We start from the raw sequence: 23,467 nt of genomic DNA, 5'->3' as shown, positions 1-23,467 counted from the left end.
TCCCACAGAACAGAAACTGTTTCCTTCCCAGGCATTTCTCAGCAGGCTGAGCGTAGGAACGGGGTGAAAAATCATGCCAGCCTTGCAGCGAGCTCCTTGGCGATATAACTGCCGGCAAAACCCATGAGGATCTGTGGGGTGCGAGGATCACTCCTATGGGGATAAGAAAGGGGCTGAAGTACTGCACATGCCACTGCTTTGGCATGAATTGGGTTTGCGAAAAGAGCAAGATGGGTGAAAGTATCCTCATCTGTGGCACAAAGGAAACAGGTTATTTACAGAAAGCAGAAAAATGTGCTGATTAGAGGTTGCTTGAAGACTCCCAACTGCTCAATTCCACCTCTTTGCCACTTAAACCCTTTTCCTGACCTACTTGCACCGACCAACTCCATTTTTCCATTCCAGGGGAACGGAGAACTTCTTGATGGATCCAGGCGATGCATGACACACCACCAAGCTGGGCTGCCTGACAGCCAGCAAGGCTTTGGGTGGCAGAGCCAGTCTTACCAGCACAGTGCCAGGTGTAGGGAAGGGGGAAAGCCCAGTGCCGTAGCATGCGGCAATGCAAAACTTGCCAAGACGGTCAGGTCTTTCCCCCTGATTCATCCTCTGACAGCTTGAGTAGTGCAATGTTAATAATTCATAAGTTATCTGTGCAATAAGTTACGTTCTTCTTTTAAAAATAGAGCTAGAGAAGCAAGTGTAAATAATTAATTTGAGAAGAGAAATAATCAATTAACCCTTTCAAAGAAGGACAAAAATCAATAGCTCTGACTTTTTTTCACCTGCCTAAGCATTTCCAGACAGTGCCATCCCTGTGACTGCCAATACTCCGATGCAACACATATTCCTACATGCAGCATCGCCACAACAAAAACCACAGGCAATCTGGGAAATTTGGTGAGAAACTATGCATCTCACAAAGCTCCTCTTCTCACCCTGACAGACTGTCTCTTCCTCTTTTCCATCCCGCTACCCAGAGCTCCAGATGCTAGGATGAAATTACCAGCGTTGTGAGATGAAAACAGTTGGCGCCTGCTCACTGTGAGCCAGTCAAAGCACAGCAGGAAAGCTGCACCTCGCAGGAGCAGTGGCACCGAGTTTGCTGGCGATGCCAGCTTGCACCGAGCGCCAAATGAAGGGTGCTTTTTTACAGGTTTATATACGCTTTCTCCTTCAGCTGGAGCTCCCTGATATGCTCAAGGCCAGATTCTCCTAGGATGTGTGCTGGCTCCTCCGAGCCCTGGGAGGAAAGCGGGGAGGGCAGGGCATGAGACATCTCCGAAACCGCGATGCCCTGGCTACCCATCTCCACCCCAAATACCGTATGACACTTCCCACATAAACAGTTGACAGACAGTGGCTGATCTGAGTTTCACTGGAGAGCGGAAAGACGAGGGATATTCCTAATTAACTTCAGTGTACGCTCGGCTGTGGATATTCCAGCTTTAAAACCCAGCTTCTGCTCACAGAATAGCAGCATGCTGTGAAAATTTGCTTGCCCTGGAACAAAGTCTTGCTCACACCTTGGCAAGGAAAGCAAAGGGTACTGTCTTCATCGAGGACTTTTGCCCCAATTGAAATATGATTTAGAATATGGAGAGCATGCCCTAATTTTTCCTCCAGAACAGCACTTGAAGGATTTGCTACCAATTTTTTACAAGGGCTTGCTGAAGAAAACCGTTAATTATGCTGTGGATAGATTAAGGGAAGGAATGAAAAATAAGCCCATATTTTTCCCATGAAAGTTTTATATAGATGTCACAGAGGCTACAGTTTGTTTGCACTGTCACTGCTGAAGCCCATGTGACAGACAGCAGGATTATTTTTGGTAACTGGGTGGAGGATGGGGAGACCGATACACAATTTGAGCTTCGTGGAGGTTATCTCCATGTCAGTCTCTGTTACTGAAAGAGTAGCAGTCTTTTAGTTACTGAAAGACTTCTGCTATGTAGTAAGAAAAATACACAGCAAATGGGGCATAGAGGAATTTTAGTTACTATACAAAGAAGGTTTCCTTATAACTAACCGGTACCTGGACAATCATGCAGCTACGGTAGGTCATTGTTCCTGCTGTAAATGCCATCACTTAACCATAATTTCTCCATATGCAAAGGCCAGTTGAGGTCCACCAAAGTATTTGGGAGCGAGGCCATGAGGGGGTGAGTTAGAGGAAGCCCATGTCTGGGATGAGAGGCTCTGCTCAGGCTGAGTAACAGAAGAGCAGGGGGTTTTGCATGATATAAAACTCTGGATCTGATCAGCAGAGTCACTATTACTTTCTCTCAAAACCTCTCTCAAAACTAAACTTTCTCTCACTTCAAACTTTATAATAGGATTTGGAAGCAGTGTCAGATGGTTGCTGGCAAGTGTGGACAAATAGCAAATACCTAGAAAATAAAGACTAGCTGGAGCTTGGTGGCAATTTATTTGGTAAATCATAAATTCAGATGCAGATACTGTTTGGGGGGGCATTTATAAGCATAACAGACTGGCACATTTTGAAAATTTCAGGTTTGGTTTTTTTTTTAATCTATTTTTTAAATTTCTAAAAAGAAATATGGACAGTGCATTAGAAGATGTATAATATAATTCCTTGGAAAAAAAATAATTGTGTTACTGAGTTTGCTTCTTAACTGCTATACATTCTGAGTCGAGCCAGATCCATTCCCATGCCTTCCCTCCACCCAGTTTGTTGGTACCAACACTGAGCAGACCATTTCACTATCTGTACAGTTCCTGAAACGCCATAATGAGTATAAATCATTCACTGTGGTTTAGGTACCAATTCATTATTTATCACAGTGAAAAAAAGCTACTGGAGACAAAATGGTGCAGCGGTAAAACTTTCATGCAGTTAATGGTTTTAGTTATGATTATTGCACAAGACTTCATTACTTATAACTGTCACAAGCAGTAACTTTTAAGCAGGGTTACTGAGTCAACATGGTGATCTTGCTTAGCCCTTTTAATGTGATTTGAATCTATAGCTTACAAGTCTTCTCTTTGCCCTATTTCTCAGCAAATTCCCATCATTTAAACTCATTGATAACAAAGAACAGACATATATTACAAAAATCAAAGATTTTTCACAGTGTAGCCTTATTTCACCCCAGTGAGTAAATTTCATTTGAGAAATGACTGAAGAACATTATGTGCTACCTTAATAAACATGTATGAAGTCCTAGCTAATGAAAACATGGGCAATATTTTCTACAAACAAACAAGTGTGTTTTCACCAAGAATAATTTCTTCGCCATTTGTGTATTACTTCGCACCATATCTATGTATTTATATCAGAGAGAAAAGTGGGAAAAGAGATTTCAGATTGGAATAATCATGCTTTACACACATGCTGCATGTATTATGCCCTACTTAAAAGGTTCAAGGCAATGAAAATCAGACTGTCATGCTCAGCTCTAAGAAGTGGCCTCCAGATTTCATTTTGCTATATTATGTTTATAGAGCTAAATTCTTCTATCAGCAAAATGCTCTCTACTTCTAGTGATGTTAAACAGAGTAGTGCACATGCACTGTGGAGCAAAATTTGTCTCTAAATAATATGCCTGAAAGATATTTCATCTCATCTTGTATATTTCTATAATTTTTATGAGCATCTGAATGCAGCTTTTCACTCTGTTAAAAGGAACAGATATTTTAACAGAAAAATTACTTTGACTGTTAAAAGCAGCAGTTCTTGAACTGTGCCTCAAAAATCAGGAGCTGCAGGGGAGGAGGAGAGGGTAAGCTCAGGCATAATTGCATCCCCATTAGCAAGTAAGCCTTGGATGAAAGAGCCTTGAGAGAAGCCACTGCCCTAAAAAGCCCACAGGTAACCTGGGAAATCCCATTTACAGTATGTACTGCTTTTCATCTCAGTCTGTGTCCCAGAGAGATGTGTTGGAGACATTACTAACGGCCAGTGGACTTGCACTTTTCTCCTCTCATGCGGAAATGAATGGAAACAGTATTTCTTGCCTTCCCATTTTGCCTCTGCCTTTCTCTATAAAAACACCAGCGAGCGTGAGCTGCAGTCATGGTCCTCCATCAACTGGAAGTGATTTCCCGAGTGAACATGCCCGGAGAACAGCACTCGTGCCTCTAACAGTCCCAGCAACCTGGAGGGCTCGAAGCACAAATGATTTCAACTGAAGTTAGGAGCTGGCCAAGAAAACCTCAGTGTCACAGGGGAGGTCGCTGCAACACCAGAGGTCCTTGCAAGACAGAAAGCAACACCTCCAGTTGCTTCCCCTCTGGTCCTTCTGCTTTCAGCGGCAAATAGAGACTGTCACCTGCTCGGTATGGCTGTCCCACAAGCAATAATGCCCCTTTCTTCCCAGTTACACAATTCTCATTCATTTCTTGCTAAACCGTTTCATAGCACTCACATCAAATCTTTTGGCAGCTGCTACCCCTGTCCCTAATCCTCCCCTCTCTTTGTCTGGTTCGGCAGGGCTACCCTTCCCCAGCAGCGTCAGCGCTGCCACAGCCGTGCCTCTTTCTCTTCCCTGGCTCATGATGCCAAACCCAGACAAAGAAAGCGAGAAAATACACATTTAGCAGCTGCGAATAAGTGACTGACTCCTTCTCACAGGGAACAGGAGCGGGTCCTGCGCCAGCTCAGCACATTTCTACAGTAAGTAGCAGAGGTGATTTATTCTTCCCCAGGTATGGAGTTTTTAGAGAGAGGATTACTCTGAGAGGTATTAGTTGCAGGGGAATTAATGATCACTGCATATAAAGGCACCTGACACTTGCCAAGCATGATTTCATAATTGTTTAAACTTACACTAAGGATAGATCATCTAGTTGTGAAATATCTTTGCTGAGAAAATATAAGGAAGACATTCCCTAAAGATGCCCTGGTGGCTCCAAGGAAATGATGTTTGGGATGGGTTAGGTGTTGAGTGGAGGATGTTCAAATCTCAAAGAAAATCCACTTGCTGTTGTCAAGCCTTTGCGAAAAGATCTAGCTTGTAGATGGTCAGGAGAGAATTAGTAAGGGTTTTGCATTGGTGCAAAGAAAGGAGACTTTGGAAAGAGTTTTCTTAATGCTTGCTGGTTGACCAAGTTAGATTCTTAATATACATCAGTATTTCTCATGAGCTGAATTAGGATATTAGGAAGGGGGAAATGACAGTTGCAGGGATGTTGCTGAGGTAATCTGTTAGTAATGGAGTCATTTTTTTCTCTCCTGGCAGCCTTGACTCTCCTTGACTCAAATGGCCATGTTAATAACCTAGACAACAAGAGAAAAAAAGCAAGCGAGCCTTGGCAGTGATATATATACTCATCAAATCTGTGAGGGTACACTGCCTTTGCTTTTAAAGTTATAAGGAAGAAGCAGCTTTGGTAAGTCACAGAAAATCCTAGCAAATTCCTAGAAGGGACAGTTCTTAGAGACATCCCAATTTTGCAAGGATATGCTACAAAGAAGTGTTCACAGCAGTAGGAAAACTCTGAAGCTCTGATGGAGAATGGCACAAAAAAGGCATCGGAGGGAGGCCCAAAACCAGTCGAAAAGTTCACAGTAAAAAAAAAAAAAGGCAAGAGTGGAAAAAGGGAAACCGAAAAAGTAAGTGAATGTAACCGTGGGAAAAAATTCAATGAACCACAGTGTTGCAGCAGTTAGAGAAGACTGAAGCAGAAAAACTTAGTACAGACAGTAAAGTTAAAAAATATTCAGAGAGAAAACATTATTACCCAGTGAAAGAAGTAACTTCAAAAGAATCAGTGGAAGTACTTCAGGCAAAAGTAGCAGAGTGAAGAACCTACACAGCAATAAACAAACAAAATCTGAAAAAAAATTAGGAAGCATTATGGGAAAGGAAAGCACCATATTATCTTTTGGCTAAGAGGACTGAAAAAAAAGAAGTAGAGTGGAATGATTAAGCAAAGTGAATGCCAGGGTGCTGATGAAGACATTCAGAGAAGAATGGTGTCTAACTGGAAGACATCAGAACTGGATAAAATCCAGAAGTATTGGTTAAAAAGCCTTACCAAGCCATATCTTAGCTCAAAACACATCTACAGGAAATGCTGCAAAAGGCTGTAGGGATGGAGCATGCTTATGGAAAAAGGAAAAAAAAAGGGAAAGAGGTGGCATTATCCTAAAAACCTGTAAGTGACTCACTGATGATCTGAGAGCTCCTTATTGAAACAATCAGTGAAAACCAGAATATTTTGATGATGGGGAGTACCTGGCAGATACCAGAACAAAACAAGAGTCTAGATGTGGTTTTGATAGATTATGCAAAAGCTTCTGAAAGCATGTCATGAAATGGGAATCCAGAAGCATCTGGGACTGGGGAGGGAAGTGCATTAGCTACAACACAGCGGTAGAAGAGCACTGTGAAGGACATGGCAGGTGACTTCTTGTCACCTTTCCTCTTTGCTGTAACTTTGCTTCTATTATTTGCAAGGCTGAGACACACTGAGAAATGTTATTTAGTGACAAAAGAAGAAAGCCTATCTCATATATACTTAATATAACAACTTGAAATTACATAGCCAGGAGGAGGCAAAAATTAATTTCCCACTTAAAACTGCAAGGCTTTTTTGAAGGAAATAAGAATTTTTTTTACACAGAGCAAGCCTGTATATATTTCACACCAGACAAATCGTGTTGAAAGTATCACAGGAGATCGAAACAGGTAGTGCGGTGAAAGAATACATAACAGCACTAAACATTGTAAATGTTAGGAATTTTTCAGAAGATTATGATAAAAAATAAAGGTGGCTTTAAAGAAAGAGTGCTTTCAGAGATGTGTACAATTCCTAAAGATATTTCAGCATGCAAATACATTAAAGGTAATCAACATATATGCCATCCACTGCAGTGAGAAACTGGACCCGAGAGAATTGTACAGCAGGACAAAGCAGAAGTTAGCACTGAATTAAGCAATAAATGTGAATGCAAATGTGAGAAAACCTTTTTGTTGATCAGAGGATGATAGAGGAAAAGGGCTAAGAACAGCCGAGGATATTACAGAAAATGAGCATATGGTGACAGTGAGCTATATCAGAGAGCGAATACTGTCTAACTGGGTCTCAGGCAATGCTCCAGGACTGGGTAGGAAAGACACTCCTTCTAAGTGTCAGCCTTTAGATACACAAGATGCATAGTCAGGGTGGATTGGGAAGAAGCTACATGGCCTTTGGGTCACTTTTCTCCTGATATATAAAGCACTATTTTTCCCACTGGCATGTCTATAATGCATTCCTTTAGAGCTTTGTATGCATTAAATGTTCCTAAAGAGGCATTGCTTCTGGTAGTTATTTGAACACATCTCGAGGCAAGAATTTTTTTTTTTAATTTATTTTTCAGCAATGTCAACAATGTTGCAAACAAATACTTATCTGGCATACATATCACTGTGTTTCTCCAACTTTGGGCTCATCTGTCCTTGTGTGACCTGCCGAGGACCCAAATCTCCATCTTCTCACCTACTGTAACCTTGTGAAATTCTGACTCCCAGAGAAACCACCACTCATAGTATGAAAAACCAGACTATCTCTACTACTACTACTACTGCTCCTACATCTTATGCCCTGCTGTGCCTCCAGATCAGCATGAACGCATCCCATCATTCTACCTGCCATCTCTCCCTTTCCCTAGCTCCCCTCCAGCCTTTGCCTCTTACGGGGCAAAGTCTGCTTCCAAAGTAAGGGTACATTCACTTCGACTTGCAACGCAGCAGAGAGACAGTTGAGTTAGTTGGGCTTCCCTGCCCTGCTAGGCTGCAGCAATCTAAGAAGCAGGGTAAATTCAGCCTGATTAGAGCTAGCTTGAGACTGCAGCACTGCTGGACCAGTTTCTTTCCCACTGCTCACCCACAATTTAGTTTCTCAAACTGCTTAATGCCAAAGACCATCAAGCAGTATCTAGCGGACCTATGTGTTAATCAGCTACAAGCAATACTTTTGGTACTGTGGATGACAAGGTATTTTTGTATGGAATATAGACTGCAGACCCTGTAACATGGTATCGTGTCCATTAAGCACAGCATTCACAAATAACATTGAGAAAGAAGAAGAATAGCTAAAACATCATGCAGACTTTATCTTTTGTGTCAGGCTCCTAAGTAATCTAAGCAACACTGATATTTACACCAGCTGATGATCTGTCCTGTTAGGTACAAAATGCTCCAAAACTCTTGCACTGGACTCCTCATAATCCAAACATGCAGAGAAATTAAATAAGGGTTGTCCTTATAAAATTGAGTCAGGCTTTGTGCCAGTTGACGCGCAAGCATTGTTTGAAAGATTAAAATAACACATAATTGCACCAGCTCTCTAAATCTGACCAGGGCTCAGAGGATAAATGCCTTACCTCATTATGTTTAAATGCTCTATCTCAATCTGGTTTAAAACAGAGCAGAGGCTGTGAGCTGCCAATCTGCTGTACTGTTAAGAGAACAGAAATACCGCTACAGACTGGGATGTGGGCTCCGGCAAAGAGCCACGCTCAGTATTTGGCTTTCCTTTACTGTCCCCTGCTCCTCAGCTCATTTGCTTCCAAGGATCATCACTTCACCCAGTAGGACTATGTGTCAGCTCCAATTGAAATGATCCCTTTTCTCAACAGACAGCTTTTCTGCACCTGAAGTGCAATGTTATTTATACATTACAGACCACATTCCTGCTGCCTAGCTCGTGCTGGTGGCTCCCACTGTCACCACTGAAGAGCACCAGCCAAAGTGGCGGCTTGCCTATCATCTGAAGTATCGTCTCAGAGATGAGGCACGCACACCTCATTTGATTGTCAAATAGGTGGACGTCCCAGTCTGCGTAAAGGAGAGTCAGAGCTAGCTGGAGTCAAGTCAAAGACAGTTTTGCTCCAGTAGGAAGAGAGGCTTTGAGGAGCCAGTTTAAAATGGGACAGAAGCCCTGTGAGAAGTCCCAGACAAAAGCCCCAGCATCACTCCTCTACCTCTCTATTGTTTCTAAATTACCAACACATTTGGGACATACAACAAAGGTGAGGAGGCCTTTTGGGCAATTGTACAAGCAATATCAGTAGGCATTTCACGTAAGAGTTAGTCTAAGATGCTTGCATGTCAAATTTCTCATCTAACCCAGCAACACCGCTCTGCATGGCTTTCCTGGTGATTGCTTACCTCTTTTAACTTGTCCAGCTCATTTTGCAGTGTCTGCTTGGATACTTCCACCTCGATAATTTGCTGCCGAAGGATTTCATTTTCATCTTCTGCTTTAACACGTTTCTCCTCCACGCTCTCCAACTCATGGTGCAGTCTGACAGAAACATCTTTGGCTACCTGGTCAGAAGAGCACAAATGCATGAAGAAGATGCATGAGGAGCAACAGCTACAGTATGTCTCCTACAGTAAGAAGCATACTACAACCCTAGACAGCCGAGGTATTTTTAATTCAATTATGACACTGTTGATGAAAGACTCCAAGCCTTCCAAGTACCAAAATGAATATTCATTTCTAATAAAGAAATCCAAGATGAAAATATATTAGATTACCCATCTCCAGCTCCCTCTCCACATTATGCTAAGGCAATGTCATGAACAGCAGGAGGAAACAAGCAGATACCAAACCCACACATCAAAGTCCCAGAATGTCACATCGATAAAACAAAAGATGAGGAATTGTGCTGTAAAGTTGACAGGTCATCGATCAAAGCCGCATCCATGCAGCAGTCTCATCCACCCAAATTTGCTGCTCTAGAAGCAAGCACAACTAGGCAAGAGTGATAGGAAAGCACAGAAATATATGCTACCTTAGGTTTTCTGAGTCCAGCCTAACAAGAATAAATATTTACTCCAAAAACATTTGGAAAGGTGATTCATCACGCAAAATGATGAATTACTGAATTACAACAAGTCAGCAAAACCAAAGCAAACAAACTAAAAAAACTCAATATCTCTTTCACTCGAATCTATGTACAAGATTTTTACTGAGTAATGTGTAATTTCTAGTATGATAAGGTCATCATTTGTTTTCTATCATAAAAGAGAAAATTAGGTCTGACATTTTGAAAAGTTTGATGACTTGATATGTCACTCTCATTTCCACTGCTGGGAACCAATCATTCCAGTTTCAGAAGGTTTTATGTTTTGAATTTTTAAGTGCAAAATGCTTAATAATTCTAGTGGTAAGCAGTCCCTCTCTACAGAAGACATTTTCAAAACAGCTACAAGATAGCAATATTAAGAAAGATGAGTAAAGCTAGATAAGCATTGTGCCTATACAAAGCTTAGCCTTGACGGAAACATTTCTGAAAAATATAAACACTGTTCCAGTATGAACATAATTTTTATAGGAATTTGTGTTTTTATAGGAATAGCACTTTGGTTCTCTATCTGCCTTGCTAAAATATTGTAACAGTCTGTTCCTGTTATGAGTAACTCATTAGGCACTAAGAAATGCAACTTTGACTAGTTTTTTTTTCAGTTATTTGGCATAAGCAAGAAGAGAAAAGGAAGGAAATGGCATGAATTGGGAAAAGCATATCAGGTTTTGTTTATACAGTTTTGCAAAGCTAAGGTTTTCAGTAAAACCAGTAAAACAAAACCCTTTAAATCTTTCAAATGCACAAATGTAACTTGACTGCATTTCTTTCATTTTGAATCTACTGCATTTCTTTCATTTTAAATCTAAGCACATGTTTTTTTACTCACTAACACATCTTTTTATGATGATAAGCTGCATATTTGTTCTCCACCGCAGAAGAAGGAAATTGGTCCTGACGTTTGGAGAACTACTGCCTGTTTCATGTGTCACCCTGCTTTCCATTGCAGGGAGCCAAATCCCGGTCTGCTCTCTTTCGCTGTGAATATGAATCTCTCACCCACCTTTAAATCTTGTTCCAGGCTCCTAATGAGCTCTCCATCCACATGGCCTGTTTGTGCAACTTTCAAGCTTTTCTGTTCCGCTTTCCTGAGACGATATTGCAGAATGCGGCAATTCTTGTTTGCCCGGTCTAGCTCTCGCCGGAGCTCCTGCAGCTGGTAAACATCTTCCTCTAAATAGCTGTCACGCATTTCTTCCATTTCAGCCCGAAGTTCATCCAGCTCATCCTGTGAGAAGTCAAAACAGTGCTCCATCATACCTCTAAATCTCACCCATGGGAGCAAAATAGGAAACATGCTCACTATGATGCTATATTAATGAAGTGATACAGATTGCAACATGCAGTTCCAGAAGTCATAGGAACAGAAGTTTTATCCCAACATTGACTAATTATGCTGAACTAAATTAATGAATACTTGTTAAATTTCTTACAATTGCTTTAATAATTAAAAACAGACCAGATGCTTATCTGTCTCCTAAAACTGGTAACACCTTCATTTTACCATCTCTAATGAAAATAAAAGTGCATAATACTTTGCCACCATCTGAACTGACTCCTTGCTTTATTTAGACTACAGTAAACCTACTTAACCAAGTACCTCAGCATCTCTGTGTGATGTGCCTTTTTAACAACCAGCAATTCCTAAAAATGAAATTGTCCCTTGATAACTTGAATGAATCTTTATGCTAAATACCAAACTGCTCCATATGAAAATGCTGTCCCATTTGAGCCTAGCACCATGCACATGCTTAATGACAGATGTGTTGGGTGCGGGAGAAAGTGAGTTTCTGTTGTGTGCACACACATTTCAATAACAGGACCACAGGGACAAAATAAATCTGTGCCCGTGGGAATAACCTGGTCATTCTTTTCTGGGCATCATGAACTGTCCCAATTCCACATTATACCATGAGCGGCACATGCTCTCTAAAGTCAGATTTAAAGATTTACAGCTGAACAGGATAAGCTCTATCATTCCCATTTGTTTAATCTGTGCATGACTGAAGCGCCAGAGCTAAAACTCTTATAAAGGTCTTCCAAGCACAGGGGTACAAGCCATTAAACTACTGCGTGAGAGGAAAACTATGACTCTGCTAACTTTAAACAAAGTTGGGAAAAAAAATTAAGAAAAAGAGCCAGGAGGAGAATATTTGAAATGAACTATTAATTTGTAAATTGTTTTCTTTAAAACTGCATTTGATATTATAAAGACCAAATTTTCTGTGGAAAACATAGTTTAAATAAGATTCAAGGAGAACTTGCACCGGGGCTCGCTGCACTGTCACCTCACTTCAGATCTGTAAATGACACTTGAAATACCGAGGATCGCTGGAGAATATTTCACACTTGTATCAGGTGGAGAAGACACTGCTATGGAGTTAGCTCCCTTGACAAAGCCCCCCCAAGACTGGACCATCCCTGTCCAGTCCCTCCATGAACATGTCTGCCTACATCCCCCTTGTAGTCCTCTCAACCATTCCCCCTTCCCATGGCCTAACTGGATGGATGGTCTTGTTTTTCCCTGTATTCATCTTGCTCCACTGGAGCTTTAGTAACAAATGAGGGACAGGTCTTGTCTCTGAGCACAGCCCTGACCAAAGGAAGACATGTTGAACTTCTTTAGCCTCGTTAGCATAGTTACATTAGATTTATAGTGTTATTCCTACCAAAATCCTATCCACTTATAAAAACTCCAGTATTTATACAGCTATGTTTTAACTTCAGTTACTTGAGCCAGCATAAGTCAAATTTTGGGTAAGCACAAGGCTTATTTCCAAAATGACCACTCTGGGCTCAGCAGCGAGGCTTTGCTCCACCAGTACAGCCCTCCCAGGGCTCTACACAGTACTCCCTAGATGCTCAGAAAGGACAGACAGGTTTTCTCACAAGCCCGCTATATCGCTATACATTCTCAATATACTCAGATTTCTGCTGTAGGGGCATCCTGTCCCACAATCTCCCTGGGACGGCTGCAGGAGTAGGATATTTGTGTGGATGGAGAAGCTCAAGGGTTACTCCCCAGTGAGCTGGATCACGCTCATGCCATACACTGTCGGAAAAGGAATAGTGTAAGCACAGTAACAGAAGTTACCCTTGCAGCAATGACATCCTCAGAAGTTGCAAATACATTAATTAGCCACAAAGAGCAAACTGCGAGGAAGCAAACGAGGTCTGCAGACCAAACCCAGCAGGATTCTTTCAAAACAATTTACGGTCCGGGCCCTATCTACTCCTCCTCAGGGTATAGCCAAATACTTGGGCCAGTTTACAGCCAACACACTGGTGAAGTTTTGACAAATGATTGATACTTTTAAAAAGAAAAACATAGCAATGTATGCTTGAGTGAATTGGGGAGGAGACCTGTTTTTAATGTACACACTTTTTCACTATGCTTCATATTTATAGACACTTTCAAGAGGTAAAGTAAAAGTTTATCCAGTAAAGATGGAGATGCAGAAGAAAATGTCAAGGTTTTAGAAACTGGTTAGGGAGTAGCAGTGGCTTTTGAACCTAAGAAAAGGAGTACACTTTTGTGTTACCAGTTTATTAACTAGGTATTTTGTCTAAGGTACTCATACCAAAAGTACAGCCTTTACCTGTCAGAGCTAATACAGTCCTCTGGGATGAACAGGACCAGAGTTATTGCTTCGGGCTGTCTGCAGACTCAGGAGTTGAATCTACCTCAACTAGATTTAAGTTCAATTAACTTTTTAATATCATCTTCAGAATGCTAATGTTAGATTAATAATTTGCTTGTAAATTGAGAATTTTGAAACACAAATCCACAACAAAGGAAAACATCTGTCATCACCAAATTAATGGGATCTGGTTTATAATCTGATGTTTATATTTAAGAACTAAGCAATGGCTTTCGTGTATTAAGTGGCCTGCAAAAAGCAATTATAATGTTATTGCTCATCTCTTAAACCTCGTTCTTATCTATATCAGGTTTTGGAATTCGTACATCTGGTCGGTTTCTAAAGACAAATAATCCACAATATTTGACTTCAAAGCATTTATTACAATCAAATTTAGAAAGTGAAACTCACATCACTTTAAACAACCCAATCCCTGAAACAGTCATCCCATTGAAACTGAATATACCCAGATCCTCTCAGTGGGCATGGAAGCTCTCCCAGCCTTAAGAGTCACTCTGTCTCTGTTGCAGACTTGAATCCAACGTCTTTCCTCCCACCAAAGAAGTTCCCCAAACAGCTGCAAGCATAGGCATGAGCTACATTTCAGGAGATAGGCCTGTCTTTTACCTCCAGGAAAACTGAAGTTTTCTCAATCCCCCTTACCAGTACAACTCTGACTTTGCAAATCTGTGATTTTTTTTGTTATGCTTGCCTCTGGTTTTGGTTATAAATACACAGTCTGCTTTTCTCTAGTGTAATTTTGCAGATAAACTAAAATTTAGGATACAATCAAGAAAGCTGTACTTTAAAACCTTGCACAGTTCTCCTCTCAGATTTTATTTTACTGAATTGAGCTTCTTTTCCACACTTAATTTTTTTTCTACTCCCAAAACTTTCATATAGAAATCAGACTGTATCCCGACCCCTTGTATTTAGGAATAGAGTATCCTTTGGACGAGTTTTAAAACATGGCAACATACATGCAAACACAATGAGGGCACAAACAATTTTGACCGTATAAGGAGCAGAAACCTCACCGTACGGGCTGCACGCAGCACCAGCCCGCTTTCTGCTGTATTACTGCAGTGCCTGGGGCGTGGACCTACGTAGTCTGTCCACCCCAGGGAGGAAAAACCCAAATGGGACAGCTTAAATCTTTGTGAGTAGCAAGATGAAGTCCTATTTTTATATATTAAAAATATATATACAGGAGTATGTCACCTCTGAAATGTCAAAATATAGGAAAACAATACGTGGTTCAGATTTTGTATGACAGCACACAATTATGGATGCTGGGATAATGTTTTCCTAGTTACAGTAAAGACAGAATCTCGCTCTCGATACAGGCCACAAAACCAGTGGCAAGGGTATCAATGCTTCCAGTTCATAACAGCTTATTCTCCTTGGTAGGTACTTGTGATTCTGCCGTAGACACTGAAACCTTGTGTTAGCATCTCCTAAGTCAGAGCTGTTACGATTACACCTACAAAACCAGGACAGCTTAAACTCCTCTTCTGAAGTGATGAATGCACACAAAACGGAGGAAGCTAAGTTAAAGACCCAGGGAAGTGGAAATGAAAACTGAAACTATGATGGTCCTACTTACTAAACCAGCAAACCTACTGCTTCGAAGCAAAACATGTCAATCATTAGTGAAATCAAAGGTAAATGCAGCAAAGACAGAACCTTAAAAATCCCAAACTCAGTAGTTCGCAAAAAAGATGCTTTGGCTGCGAGGCAGCTGGAAATACTAGACAAACCCAATCCCTGACTTCATTAAAATGTATTGTTCTTATTACTATTATTATTGTGAGTGAGAATTAAAGCTCTTTCTCTTAAGAGGTATTGAGCTTCATACCGTGGACTTTAATATTGTTAAACTGAAGAAAGAGATCAGAATAGGCACTTAAAAGTAATTAAAACAAACAAGTAAGAAAGCGGCCATCCCTCTTCGTGCATCTAAAAAATGGAGAGCCTGCTCCCTTCCTTAAACAGGGAGGACCTGCTCCAGCATCCCAAAGTGGCAATTGAAATTGGGAGGTTAAGCGCTGGCATAAGAAGCTTCACTTTGCTGTGCGTTCCTGTAGGGGATGAGAGCCTCCTCTTGATCCCTTTTAATTTAATGGTAATTACGTTACTACTTTCAGTAAGAACAGCACTAGGCAGAGAGTCCTGGAAGAAAGAATATCGTTTAGGAGAAAGCTACACTGCTTTTCTTTCCAGATGTCACCCTGGTCTTCAGAAAGAACAAACGGAAGTGTGGGAAAGAAAATAACTTTCTAACTGGCAGGTCTTTCCAAATTTGCAGTAGAAATCCAAGTTGCTCCTGCTCCTGAGTCTAACCGCTTATGTTTTCAGGTACTTGGCCCAAATGACTTCCTAAAGGCCAGCTATTTGAGGTGTAATAGGGATCACTCATCTGAGATTCACGGGGTGGCTGTATGAACACAGGGACACACTTAAATAGCTGCTCCATTTGCAGGATTCCCCTAGACTTCAGTGCAAAAGCAAGTGAATCGGGATTCACTCTTGCCATGTCAGTCTGCCAAGCGAAGGTGAACTGGCTGAAAGGGGAAAGCCTGTGTGCGGTTTATATCGCTGCGTAGCCCAAATACATACTGATGGTGTCATTTCACATCTGTACTGTGCAAATTGAAGACTTGCCTGTCAGGAGAGAAGCCATTATCTCATTAATACCTTTACTGATGTCATGCTTGTTTATTATTGATTTAATTCATAATGAAGTATAATTAAGGGTAAATTATAGGAATATGCCTTGTTTAGGATTCTTGGGAAAAAAAAAAAAGGAGAGAGAAAAAGAGTCAGGCCATGCAGCTATTATACTAAGTAACCCATACTCATATGAGTCATTCCCACTGAAGCGACCAGGAATACTTGTATAACTGATGGGCTGTGTCTACCTGCCCAGTCTGGTTGAGATCCGTAATGAGGTTTGAAAGTAAATTTTCCTATCATCCCCACCGACTGCGCACTCATTCAGCCCACAGAGCATGCAAGAACCGGATTCTTTCTGAAATAAAATAGAGACCTACGCTCCAAGGGTGCACCAAATGCGCTCCATTACTCTTGAGTCCTCTGGACAACTGTAAAACACATGCACGATGGGGATGTTTCGTTCAAGGGGCCAGACTAAATACAGTCCAAAGTAAGATCCCTAAACTGCATATAAAGACAGAGGTAGTGGCATCAGCTCCAGCTGCGTCTAGGTCAGCCTGCTGCTCTACCCTCACTGAGCTGAATTACTAGCTAATATAGAAAAAGCTCTTAACTCAGAGCGTGAATAGAGACTAAAAACTGGAACCCAGCCACGAGGCAAAAAAAAAAAAAAAAGGAATTTTGGAAATTACTATTAGGGAGAAATTACATGCAGAAAATAGCATAAAAGATGTATGGATACTGAATTCATTACTGTGCATTTAGAGTTATGTATATTAGCAAACTGAAAGTCTTCAGGCTCCAGTGAATTAGAACGCATCAGTGTCCAGAAGTTATGTACTAACTTGGAAACATCTGCAAACTATGAAGACAAAACCATACAAAACCAATAAACTGTACAGTATTTAAGAAAATGCAAATGAAGGATGAAATGAAATTATCTATGTAAAAAAAATCTAAGTTTTTATTAATTTAGCCAAAAGTCATATTTATAGATTATGCCAGCACTATTTTCTAAATAGGTTATTTAATATATGTTAAATCAAATGAGGGGAGAGTGAGGAAGGGAGGAGGGGTGGAAATTACAGTGGGTAGCTGCTATTGCGCTGGCGAATCCAGAACTTCTAGAAAGTCCTTGATAAACCTAAGATTCATGAACTGTGATTTTACGTAATCTCTGTTTTTGTATTTTAAATATCTCAAACTGTCTGTATGTAGGAGATGCTGCTGCTGCTAAGGAATAAACACATCCCCCATAACACTTTACAGCAGAACTGCAGTAGGGATACATATGCTCTAAAAGGCTTTGGTTGGGAAGAAAGCAACAAGCATTATTTTTGCCTCTTGCAAAATATCTTAATGAACCTGAAGTCCCTGGGCCCCTGATATTATTGTTTAGCTCTCAAACCGAACTACTTTACAAATCGTGCACCGATCCGACGTTATTTGAAGCTTGTGCACAAAACACGATGAGAACTGAAAAATCGTAGGACCATGAGCACCTGTTGACTTCAGGGCTGGTTTAAGTTTGCAGGATCCGAGAGCGAGAGCAGCGTCTGGCAGCTTTTCTGCTTCATTCAAGCATTAGCCCCAGTATTGTTTCAACACACTTCCTCAACTGGGGCGGTTGAAGCCGTTCGAGCAGTGATCTGGCTGGTGCAACATCGATATCATCTATTGAAGGGCCACCAAGGGAAACTATTGCCTGGTGCATCACGCAGCTAATCCCCTCCAGGCAGCGCAGGAGTTGACAGGGACACAGCTGGGGCTAACAAGGCACATGGCCTCGCTATTCTTCCCCAAAGTGACATCTCCCTCCGACAGCTGACCGTCCCTCCAGCCGAGCCCGGCCACGCAGGTTTTGTGCCCGGGGCAGGGTTATTGCCTCCGTTCTCTTCGGGACGGCAGTCACCAGGTGGGAAAAGCAGCATGTCAAGCAGAGATGGGGGACGAGCTTTGTTTTGCTAACCTCAGTAACCCTCACTAAACGGAAAAAATTGGTCCCATCGCTTCGCATCATTTTTGCTCTGCAAAACCTTTTGACATACACAACTCCCTGCAGGTTAATAAAAGAAACGGTGGTATTAGTCGTCATGAGTTCATCTCAAGCCTACGGACTCGAAGATCTACAGTTTCAAGGGAGCCGAGAAATACAATGTAACCTCATATGACACACATTGTGATTTTAAACAAAAATGAACGTCCTTTAGATGTATCAGAGTGGAATAAGGGCCTAGAGTAGCCCCTTATCCAAGTTATATCCAGCATATGTCACAGATAAAAATGAATATAGAAAAAATAAAGACAAAACAAGATAAACAAGATGATTATCTAATAAATCTAAGATAGTTTAGAATATATTTTTGCGCTAGTCCACACTGTAGCAGCATTTCTGGCATGTTGAACTTGTACCAACGTATGCACAAAGAGAAGGCCCAGTAAAGCAAAGCAGAGCAAGCACCAGTTTCGTTTTAAGGGCTGTATGAAGTGTTATGCCTCGTGCAGGAGGCTGCTTTCACATTGTGGCCAGGAAGGATGTAAAGTGAAAAGGGGCATGTGTCACGACTGAAATACCACTGCTGTTTCTGCTAGCACGTTTATTTAATTAAAACAGTCTGAATTAAACTTTGGCCAAGATAAAGCAAGAATATTTTTAACTGCTAAAATTTGGGCCCTCTTCCTTAGGATCCTTCATCCTTTAGAGGGCTCTACACCACAAAGAGCTTCTTTCAAAGTTTCCCAAGGACTTGCACAGTGCATGACACTTCTCCACATGCTGGACACTTTAAAGTAATCCTGAAAAACAACCACTTGTGTGGCCAGTATTTTGCTATTGCTAACAGGACTGGCTAGCAATAACTAAAACTTCACCTTCCACTAACACTTACCGATGACCTCCTGGCTCCACAGAGTCAGGCACCACGACATAATTTCTCTCTTACACATCAACAAGTGAGTGATAGCTTTTCAACGCTGCTGTAGTATTACAGTCTTCCCCCATAGGTAGCTGAAATAAGGTTATGCAAGAAATACATGAAACTGAAATCAGTGATGAAATTTCACAGAGGTGGTAGAAGAGAGACTTCCCAATGTAAACACTTCTCCTCAGCCACTTCACCTACAGGCTTAACATTACAGATAGCTGGCTGCTGCTGGAGCCAAAGTCTCATCTAGGGTAAAATCACAGTCCCTAGAAATATATAAGGTGGTAACTTGATATCAGGTTGAGATCTGGCTCACAGTATATGAAGTCTGAGACGTTTGCAGCACCAACAGTCTGCTCTGCAAAGGCTTCCATGGAGCATTCTGGGAGACTTTCTAGCACTTCTTGAGTAGAAATAAAAACACACGATTGTGTTTGGTTTGTTTTTTACTGGTAGCCCTTTAATCTCCACTAATCTTCAGCACTAAGTTTATGTATATGTGTATATATATATACACACACTGTGTTCTATAACCTATGTTCCAGACACGTGAAAGATACGTGTAAGACCTTCCTATGTGAAAGATAAATTTCCCTGAAACAGGCTTCAAAATTATGCGCACTTACTGTTGCGCTCCAGCTGCAGGGAGGGATAAGGAGGAGTGAAAACTACAAAATTCGGCATATGGCCACGCTCAGGAAATTAACAGTTTCTTCTGGGATTTATCTAATCATTTGTCTATTTACAGCTGACAGCTTCCCTGTTATCCCTTAGCCCCCTCCAGTTAAAGGAGAAACACAGCTCACTCCAATACCAACCAAGAGAACTGCATTGTAGAAACCGTGAGGAACAAACCCACAAGTAAACAATTCAGGCAATGCTGTGGTTTTAATTTGCAGAAGGTTTTTATAGGTTTCCCTAGGAAAGGAAAATGAAGTTTGGGAATTCTCCTGATAACTTTTGCGCCACTGGGCTGTTTCCAAGCATTTCAAGAGAGGAGCAGAACTGCTAAGACTTCATGCACCCGGGTGGCCAAGGAGAGCAGACAGACCATGTACTCATTCCCCTCAGAAGAGGCGATAGTGTGAGCTCGTGGTTTTCCAGGCACCAGGACATGCCAGGAAGTCCACTGAGAGACAGAGCTCCAAGAAACCAGTCTGTATTATCCTACTGGTCTCAGAAATACTTGTAGCCTGAAAAAGTCATAGTCCAAATCAAAGAAGGGTTGGGACACAATTGCTGTAGATGATGAAGACATCAAGGTGAAAGACCTGAAGACACTGTTGCACAGGGTGAGAAGTTTGAAATGATGTAGAATAAAATTCTTTTCCTAGGACTTGCCAATGTCAATTGGGTCCGTAAGGTGGGACACCCTAACAGTGGTCAGTCCTAGACAATTCAGACAAACGCTTTTTTTCAGTTTCCCATAGTTAAAAATTACTTTCAATATGAAACAGGAGGCTTAACACATTCTTCATAATGGGTTAAAGTTTAAGTACTATAATTGTGCAAATCCTCTAATGCAAAGAGATGCTCCTGGGCTTTTGGCCTCCATGACTTCTGATGGCAATGCCAGTTTACCTACTCTTAATGCAATTCCTATTATGAAGCCTGATTTCATTACATCTCCTCTTGTTTCTGGGCTGTCAAGTAGAAGAGAAGCTTCTGATAAAGGTTCTCTATGCTGCTTATCATTTTAGAGATGATAACATTTCCCTAACACACTCTGGAGTTTTCCATCCAATGAGTGCTATATAAGCTTTGCTATGCGCCAATAATTTTTATTGGTCTAGTTCTGTATTATCCTTTTCTAGATAAGCAGCAGTGCCCACAGTATTTCAGGTACATCCACTGATCTGCGTAACAGTGACAGATCTATAAAACATTATAATATTTTCTTTGTTATTCTCTGTCCAGTTCCCACTGAAATCTAACATAATATTTGCCTGCAGTTTCACATTGAGCAGAGATTTTCATTGCTCTTCCTCTCATGATGCTCCTGAGTTAACAGAATGCATTTAAAACCCAGAAAAGTGCATACTCAGCCCTTCTTCTCTCTGAGTGCTTCAAATTTTCAATATTGAGATTTATTTCCCATCCTCTGCCTTCATTTTTCACTCATTTCTCAGGGGCTAAGTCTACCATTAAGTTCTGTCTGGTCTTTGCTAGGCTTGACTTAAGATAAAAAAAACTTATTGTCATCTGAAAATTTTGCTGTATCATTGCTCGTTCCTTTTTCCACTTCATTAAGCAGCACCAGACCCAGCAAAGAACCTTGCAGCACCCCTGCTGTTAACCTTTTGCTATGCTGAACATTGTTTCTTGTCCCTTAGCCAAAATCCCTTAACAAGCCCAGTCTATACCTTTACCACCCTTCTCTCCCAAGGTTATACCCAACTCCAGTCCTTATCTGAGCAAAACTCCCATGGATTTCCATGGTCATTTTGTTGACAACAGGGTGTTTCCAAAATCAGGGAACAAAGATTGTTCTCACCAGCAGCAGAGTCAAATGGTACAGTAGCTGAGGTTACATGATTATCTCAGTTTATCTTATTTATAGATCTTTATGGATGTAGCCTCTTTGCTGTGCCAAAAGATCAGATTGTAAGTGCAAGTCCAACTAAAGGTTCCTGCAGGTCAACCCAGCTCAGAGCATGCCTGAATTTAGCTCTTCTGTTTCTCCGAGGATGAATGCACATACATGTACTTTTCGACCTGTACAAGGATGCAATGACACTTTTTACTGCTGCTCTTGTTATTCTATTAGTGCTTCACAACGAGCGGCTTCACTTTCCAGTGATAAGGTAACACAATAAACAGACAATATAATGCTGTCATCCTTTCCACATCAAACGAGGGAACCGGTCTCTTTGGCTGTTTTTAAAGGGTGATACTGAGGAAAACAGTTCCTGGAAAGCAAGCTCTCGCTAGCCGGTAGAGTGTTTGCCGTGTTTTAGAAAGAGTTGGGGTTTGCTGAGCTATCACCACGCCAACCAAACGTAACATTGCCACAGTACATGTTGCACCGGACTTAGGTTCATCCAGCCTCCACAAATCGGGCTTTTGCAGGGAGCCGTGATCACACGCCTAAGTCCCTTATCTGCCCTTAAGCCGTGCCACGGCCCCGCTTTGCAGGGGAGCGCCGAGGCGCCCGGCTGGCTCTCCCTGCGCCCGTTTCCCTCCCGCGGGTGAAACTGGGCGTTTGGTCCAGCGGGGGCGGGGGGTCCCACGGGAGGTGACTTCAGACTGCGCGAATCCACTCGCCACCCCCTGCGCGGACCCCGCAGTCCCGGGCAGGAGGGGGCTGCGCCGCTACCGCTGCCCCCCCCTGCGCGGACCCCGCAGTCCCGGGCAGGAGGGGGCTGCGCCGCTACCGCTGCCCCCCCCCCCCCCCTTCCCTTCCCCGGGCGGGGACCCGCCAAGGCCGGGCTCCGCGGGCGATGCTCACCTTGAGGTACTCGTTCTCCGAGCGTAGCTCCTCCACCTCCCGCTGCAGCTCCTCCGGGGCCGTCGCCGGCGGCTCCCCGCGGCTCGGGTCTCGCCCCCCGCCCGGGGGCGCGGGCAGCGGATCCCCGCGGGGGCCGGGGGGCGGCGGGGCTCCGCGCCCGGGGCCGGGGCAGGGGCCGGTGCGGGTGGGCTCGGCGGCGGGCTGTGCGGCGGGCGGCTCCCGCTCGCGGTCGCTGGAGCCGGTGCCGGACTCGGCGTCGCTGCTGGCGGCCGGGGCCAGGCGCTGCTCGTCGGAGAGCGGCTCGGAGGGGCAGTCGGAGAGGTCGGAGCTGCTGTCCGTGTGGCCGACGCGGGCCAGGGCCGCCGCCGCCGCCGCATGGCCGCTGCCCGCCGCGGCGCCCCGCTTCCCCTTCCTGCCCTTGCCGGGCGGCGGGGCCGCCTCGCCGCCGGGCTGCCGCCCCCCGCCCCGGCCGCCGGGGCCCGGCTCCGGACCGCGGGCCGCCCGCTTGGGGCAGGGGGCGGCCTTGGCGCCCGCCTTGCCGCCGGCGGCGGCGGCCTTGCCCCCCGGGGCGGCGGGGCGGCGGGAGAGGCGGCCCGGCGCCGCCAGGAGCCCCGCGGCCGGCGGGTGGGCGCCCGGGTGCGGCGACGGGGGCGCCCGGCCGGGGAGGCCGGGGGACTTGGGGGGGGCGGGCGGCGGCTTGGCGGCGGCGGCGCGGGCGTGGAGGTCCTTGAGGAAGGGTCTGGCGGGCGACGGGGCGCGGTGCAGCCTCTTCTTCTCGGCGTGCGGGTGGTGGTGGCCGGGCGAAGGCGGCGGCGGCGGCGGCCGCAGCGGGTCGCCGGGCCCCGGGCCGGGGCCGGGGCCGTTCAGCGCCTCCATGGCGCGGGCCGGGGGCGGCGGGGCGGCAGCGGCGGCCGCGGGGGCGCCCGGCGGCGGCAGGAGCGGCGGTCCCCGCGGGGCG

The 23,467-nt window shown here is 43.6% G+C and overlaps 1 protein-coding gene across 3 annotated transcripts in view; it reads right to left on the bottom strand.

Moving 5' to 3' along the window:
* Positions 1 to 22,586, bottom strand: part of MTCL1 (microtubule crosslinking factor 1) — a 110,790-nt gene extending 88,204 nt beyond the window's left edge. The window contains exons 1-3 of one of the 3 annotated variants that reach the window (XM_050891484.1): positions 22,510 to 22,586; positions 10,824 to 11,048; positions 9,120 to 9,278 (exon numbers count right to left, since the gene is read on the bottom strand). In XM_050891484.1, the coding sequence (XP_050747441.1) occupies positions 9,120 to 9,278; positions 10,824 to 11,021 (357 nt within the window). In that variant the 5' untranslated portion in view covers positions 11,022 to 11,048; positions 22,510 to 22,586. The remainder of the gene's footprint in view (positions 1 to 9,119; positions 9,279 to 10,823; positions 11,049 to 22,509) is intronic. The other 2 variants (XM_050891486.1, XM_050891483.1) reach the window with 2 other exon arrangements.
* Between the last annotated feature and the right edge of the window lie 881 nt (positions 22,587 to 23,467).

This window comes from Gymnogyps californianus, chromosome 2 (assembly GCF_018139145.2).
Source record: "Gymnogyps californianus isolate 813 chromosome 2, ASM1813914v2, whole genome shotgun sequence".
Lineage (NCBI taxonomy): Eukaryota > Metazoa > Chordata > Aves > Accipitriformes > Cathartidae > Gymnogyps > Gymnogyps californianus.
This window is presented reverse-complemented; position numbering and strand designations above follow the sequence as displayed.